General features: G+C 39.7%; 1 protein-coding gene across 1 annotated transcript; it reads right to left on the bottom strand.

Moving 5' to 3' along the window:
- Positions 1–3,491: 3,491 nt before the first annotated feature.
- alkal2a (ALK and LTK ligand 2a) lies at positions 3,492–4,695 on the bottom strand (the record flags this gene model as incomplete). The annotated part of the gene is made up of 4 exons (XM_079216278.1): positions 3,492–3,556; positions 3,664–3,744; positions 3,928–3,981; positions 4,404–4,695. 4 exons carry the CDS (start codon positions 4,693–4,695, stop codon positions 3,492–3,494), a joined length of 492 nt encoding a protein of 163 aa, XP_079072404.1.
- Positions 4,696–7,012: the final 2,317 nt, after the last annotated feature.

A 7,012-nucleotide genomic window follows, 5' to 3' on the forward strand; every position in this document is an offset into this window, starting at 1 on the left:
AAAAACAAATGAGTATGACTATTAAAGACTTATTTTACACACAAATCATACATTTTAACCTTTTGTATATGCTTAAGAAATTCTATGTATGAAGACATCCTGCAGATGATACTAATTGACAGGACATCTGAGGTTTACAGGTCAAAGGCCGACATGGGTCAAAGTTAATCTTCCTGGATATTTTGTTGGACGCCTGATGGTTAGGTGCTTTTCTTTTGCACTGCTTTTTTAGTATACAGCTCCTTTTTATCTGAGCTATGTACAAAATATATTATTACTAGATATCAAGTAAATCTCATGAATATTTAAAAACGGATATAAGAAAACTCAATCTGTTCCCTCTCATTTCTCTTGATAGGTCCTTTTTAGACCAATCACCACTGACGAGATGGTGCTAATCGCACGAGGGAAGACTCATCGGTGTCAATACAAATTACCATACAGTGCAATTCATCTGCACGTGGTAAAGTTGTGGCTTCACCATAGCGAGTACACATTTAGAAAGGGCTGTATATCATTAAACATGGGAGGACTCAAAGGTTTGATAAACCAACTGGAGGGTTTCCAATTGTAAAAGAATTTAGTTTTAGGGCGGTTTCCGTGTCAAGTAGGGCGTCAACTGTGAAGGAGTTTGCATGCGAATAAGAGATTAGTTGAGTGCGGTTTTAAAAACAGCAGATGTATCTATTTTCTGGTCTGAGTTGAGAAGTGCTTCTTAGTATTTTTGATACAATATGTTCCAATCTGCTTTGATTAGTACTTAAAACAAGGCACGTAGTCACCTAATACCTGGCAACACAAGCACTGCTCGAAACAATTTTTTTCAGACCAAAGATGCTGTGCAAATCCATAAAGCCACACATACTTTTGGAGTATAAAGTACCAGCAAGTGAAAATAGCAAAGACAACTGATAACTGTTTTTTAAATGTCCTTTCTCTTTTGGTAATTTCCGATGACGCATGTCTCAAAACTTCAAATAAAACAAAAACTAAATTTCATCAGTCAAGGGAGAAAATAAGTTGTTTTTAAATTTGATCAACTGGCCCTTTTTAAAAGGAACCTTTATCTTAGTATGAATGTTTTTATTGTTGCTGATCTGCAGTGTGAAATTCACCGTAGTCTCGGTCAAGTCATGTGGTCAATCAGGGAACATTCCACATTTTAAGAAGAAAAAAACTCCACCAGTCAACAGTAACAACTCATATTTGTAGCAATCTTATAATTTATACGTGTATTTAACAGTCATTTGATGAATGCAGTCACTTTAATTTATGGTAGATAGGTGGATTCCTCCTAAGCTTTACAGTATGTACACATCTCTCTTGTTTCATATGGCCTATAGTCTGTACAGGGAAACCTTATGACAACTCAAATATATAAATATATAGTTTTTAGATCCACAGGAGGGCTGCAACTTACAACCGCCACTTCCTTTTTCAACATGTCTTGCAAAGATCCAGAGAAATGTCAATGCAATTAATAATTTAATCACAGTTCTTTCTCAGTGTGAGCACAAGTGGGTGATACTATGCCGTGACTGATATTTTGTTTTGGCAACATCTTGTTTTGGATGCTAGCAGGAAAATAGACTCCGTGTTTGTTTCTCTCAGACACTTGTTTCTTTCTTTCTCCACTCTTCAGTTTCACCATCTTTATCTTGGTCTGGTTTTGTGGGCTGATTGCCTCCCTCGCGGTGACGGACATCCATCAAGGCGCAGTCAGAGTGGTGAGAGGCATTAATCCACGCTTTAGCAGAGGAAAACCTCACTGATGGGCAATACTGTGCCAAATGTCAGTTTGGGCTGGGCAGAGTATTTTAGGCTTCCCTCTCACCATCCAAAGCACTTTTCCCCCAAGTTTTCTTTTTTGTGGAGAGGACTTGTTTGCGTTCAACCTGCAATGATAGAAAGTGAAATTCAGCGCCCTCTCCAGCTGGTCAGCCCTTACCAAAACATTTGCTCGCCAAAAAAATCACAATAAATCACGAAACTATAACTGTGCTGCTGCTGAGGCATGTGTGTATCGACACAGCACGCACATCACCATGGACTTGAAACCGTGAAACTCAGACCTTCCATGCCGAGAATTATGTCTTCAGGCAGAAATACCACAATGTAAAAATAATCTATTACAAATGAATTACCTGAATTCAGATTTGTTCTTGCGTGAAATTACAGACATATCAGCAAAATAGAGTTAACTTATCAAAAGTACTGATGGGGTAAAATGGCCCATTTTGAAGTATTGTTTTATTGGATTTTGTAATCAAACGATGCATCAATTTTGCAAAGTGTTCATGTTGGAGAAGAGGTATAAAGTACAAGTACCCCTAAAGGTAAAGTATATGATAACATCTACTTTTTACTTTCCACTAATGGTCTGATGGATCATGTTAATCCTAGGTTTGCTTGTACTTTGCATCTTTGCATGAACATTTCCATTTTATGCCACTTCATACTTTTACATTTGAAGATCTTACATATAAAAACGTATATAATGATTCGATAAAATAGTATGCATTGTTATAAACAACCCAACAGTGTACTTCAAATTAGCGCCATGTACAACACTACATTGTACTCACACCATGTAGGAAACTAAGGGAGGCAAAAATGCCCAAGAAATTTCACATTGCCACAAAAAATTGTGATTGAGGGGCAACAATGTTTACTAACGTCTATGAGCTGAGTGCACCAAATGAAGAAAGTGTTTAAGTCCTAAATCTGGAACATACTTTTGTAATCTACTAACCAGTGCTGGATAGTTAAGTCTATCTTTTTCTTTCATTCATGCACAAAACGTCACCAATGCTAAATTTGGGGATGAAATAAAGCCAGTTAAAATTTAAAACTGCAGTTATTTCGAGAACTGCCTAGAAACTAATGCATTGACAAAACATATTTAAAAAAGCTAGCAAACATATAGCAAAGCCATATGTGTTACTCTTACAGATGTTTGCACACTTCTTTGGAACAGCAATAGCATGCTTTTTGATTACTTGTATTAATTAGCACAAGTGGGTGATTACTCTCTGCATTTTAGTCTAGGCTCATTTCACATTAAAAATAGCAAGTTAATGCACTAATTACTCATTTAAAAAATGCAAAATCCCCCCAAAAATGTTTTTTAAGTTTAATAATTAACATCCACAGGGGTAATTTTTCTGCCGTGAGTACTTTCACTTTGGATTCTTTGAGTATATTTAGATAATAGTACTTTTACTTTAATATTTACAAAGCAGGACTTCTACTTGTAGAAGCATTTTACATTGTTGTATTGCTATTTTCACTCAGGTAGATGACCTGCATACTTCTTCTACCACTTCCAACTTGTGACATTCCTTTTGAAAACTATACACTGGCCTTCCTGGATATATCTAACAAGTGCTAACACACCATCCCTTCAAACATATGTATGCATCTTCTCTTTTAACCTTAAACAGCATAAAGCATGTTTGATTTAAAGAGTAAGTTACAGTACCTTGTGTGTGCTACCCCTCTGTGCACTGCGGGCTGCCAGCTAGTCTTGTGAGGAGCCGAGCACATCTTTTGAAGTCTGAGAAGAGAAGATTAAAAGGAGAGACCTTCGTATGAGTGGATGCTTTTTACACAGTGTGATGACATTGGACTGACAAAGAGAGCCCTCTGTGTGTAAGAGCTTACATGCAGGTATTGTGCAGTCTCTGGTGTGGTGGTAGAGTCTGTACACGTGCTTCCTGCACTTGGGACTGAAGTAAAGCGGACCTGAAAGGGAAGACAGCAGGCTGTGAGAACAGTTCTACACGGCCACCTGCACGGACATCTGTTTTACAGCCAATACATTATGAGAGGCTATCATTCACTTTAAAAAAAAAAAAAAATTTCCCTCAGTCATCCTCCTTACTCTATTTCTTGCATAACATGCCAGTGACACAGAAGTGGCCTCACCTGTTATATGTTTTAGGAATTTCTCCTTCTTTCTGAGATCTCTGGGGAATACAACTGTGGAATAAAAGAAGATGGGAAAAAAGGGTCACGTTTAACCTTTTTTTAAAAAATAACAATTAGTGAGAAGCCAACACAAACTAAGAAACGGGAAATCCTTATAAGAGGATAAAAGCATATTTTCTCACTGACCTCTGGTGCTATCTAGCCATGCAGATAGTTTTTGTTTAATTTCTTTCCTGTTTTTAAGATTTCTGCCTCCGACCAAATAGCTGTATTGCTAGACAGCACTTAAGGTAAGTTAGAACATGTGGTGCATCAACCATTTAACTCTATCCCGTGTTAGTTCCATCAGTCTATAAGTATAATGGTTATGCAAATACATATTATTCCAGTAGGCTACATCCTTCATTAGAGGCTACAGCATCCTCTTGAGATCCAACATGAGGGTCCCGCCCAGACGACAAGTCGCCACTCACCGACAACCTGATCGCCTCTGTCTGTTTTCAAATTGCGTAAATCCTTTGGTGCCACCAGAGAGCTCCTCGTCCGTGATGTCGACGGGGCTTCCGCGTTCGCGCTGTGGCGACCCCGGCTCTGCTCCACGTGTCTCACGATCTCTAGCATCCGCCTCAAGTCCTGCCGCGCGTCCCTTCGGGCTGCAGCAGCAGACGATTGGACCGAGGAGGGCGCGCTCTCGCCGCAGTGACCGGTCAGCGCGCACATCAGTAGCACCAGTCCCATAGTGACGTGCTTACGTAGTCCGCTCATAGCGCCAGTGGAGAGAGGGAAACAAGTGAACTCCTTCTTCAAGCTCCTCAGGGGGAAACGTTTAACTGTGGATCTGCAAGAGAGATCGAAGCATGACATGTCAATATGATTTAAGATCCAGATTACACCCGCTGAGAACATGGTGAAGGAGTGTTTTAACTGACGGCTGACGGACCACACGTGTCCACATGCGTCTTTCATTTACAGAAAACCACAGTTGGAATGATTTGTCCATTAAATAAGTATATATATATATATTTATATATATATATATCACAAGTAGTCACAGTTTGAGGAGTTTTTGCACTTTGTTTAACCACTTTCACGTTATTCAGTCGCTAAACTCTTTTATCAAACGTTTGTGTTTTGTGTGCTTATTCTTCATATCAAAGTATCAAAGTATTCTAGTTGAGCCAATTGTGCTGTACATTATTTAAAATCGTTTAAAAAGGTAATTCACTCAATGCTATTTTGACCATAAACAAAACGAAGTAGGCTACACTTTCACAAGTCTTGTGACTGGAATTTCGAGATTTATTTTGCACAAGACAGCTCAGAACAAAATACACAAGATCGCACAAGCAAGAGCAGCAAAACAACATATTGCTTATATTTGAGCAAAGAAATAGGCCTACGGGATGGGATAATACAAATGCAATTACCTTTGGGCCGATGTAGCCTTTTCAAATACAGCGTGATTACATTACGTGCGTCCAACAATGATGAACATGGAAATAGAGAACTGTTCGCAACTTTGGGTCCTTGCTTCTGCCGCTCCAAAGTCTGTTCTTCTGTGGAAAAATCAAAGCGTCTCTAGAGTCATATGAGCATTCGTCGAGTATCTGTTGTCATCCCCTCCAGGACGACTTTGAGGAGAGAGTGGACAAGCAGCCAAATGATCCAGTCCGGCGTGCGTCCTCGCTGAAGTAGCGGATCAGCTCACTTTTATTCTGTCCCGGCGACGAGGTGACCTGTCCCTTGTGGGTTACTCCGCCGTCTCTGTGATAATAATAAGACGCACTATTGGCACTCCTGAAGTGGAAAGTCCACTTGAGTCGACTGACCATCACTTGAACGCCGTGTGAAGTTCTCTGCGCCCCCCTCCTTTCGGTTACTCCATTTATCTGTGCGATGTGCAGTTACAGGAAGCGTTTTTTTCCGAGTAATACTTCCAATGAAATTTCCTATTAGCCCAGCACACATTGCAAATACCACCATCTTAGTGGAAACGCTCTCATATTAATGTGATTCTCATAACTTCATTTGGAGCCATTGCGCACTTTACATCCATCATGGAAATTGAAACACAATTACGCCCCGTTTAAGGGTGATTCTTCTGAAAATGAATTACGCAGGATTTTAAAGTTATTGCACTGGTTTCTGGTCAGAACAAACGACACAACATAGTGGAGGTTTAGCTTAAAGAAGGTTTCTCCTCAGATTAGTTTGTACAGCTTTCTCTAAGTCAGGGCGTGCAATTGTTTCCCATGAAAGCCCCCTCCCCCTCCTCCCTTTCAGATCTAACTGACCAGTGAGGCGTGACTATTCTACTCTTTTACGAAAACACGTTGAGGGAAATCCGCACGTTTCAGAACTAAGAAAGTAAAGTTCATGCAGCGCGACAAGTCAAAAAGTGTAACATTTCGTCTCATCAAAACTAAAATGACTTGGACAGAAACTTTCCCCCGCAAAGTCTCTTGTGGTCGTGCGTAAAACATTGGTGCTGAAAGGACAGCGCGCACTGTCACCCAGCTCCGAACCTCTTCTCTAAACAGGCAATTCTGTGTGTGAATTCAGAATACATTCTGGTATAATGACAAACAGGTTTTCTTAGTCGGACAACAATTTTATCGGCCAAAACGATGACCAAAACTATGGATATTTGGTTCTACTGTGATTCACACTAGGATGATATATCTTGTTTTTTTGTAGTTCAGAGAATCGATCCAACTTCTTGGAGGTGTAATGAGATATCCAATAACATTGATCAGCTGTGTCATAGACTTGCTTTGCACGCAGAGCCATTCTGCCTTGAGGTTGCAGATGGATTTAGTTGTTTTGCAGCACGAGATCAGTGTGATGATTAGCACCGTGGATATCAATGGTCAGTTGTGTAAGCAGGTGCAGTGGTTTGAGATAAACATCAGCCAGACAATCCTGATTCTAGCCCCATTATGACAGGAATACATCTGTACATCTGGAGCAGAGCCTGGAAGACTATAAAGAGAATGCTATTGTACTATAAAAAAACAAAAAGGTTATCTTTACCATTAACATGAGTTAATATATTATAATATACAATAGCCCAATATGTGTG

Source organism: Taurulus bubalis, assembly GCF_910589615.1.
Source record: "Taurulus bubalis genome assembly, chromosome: 3".
NCBI classification, from domain to species: Eukaryota; Metazoa; Chordata; class Actinopteri; order Perciformes; family Cottidae; genus Taurulus; species Taurulus bubalis.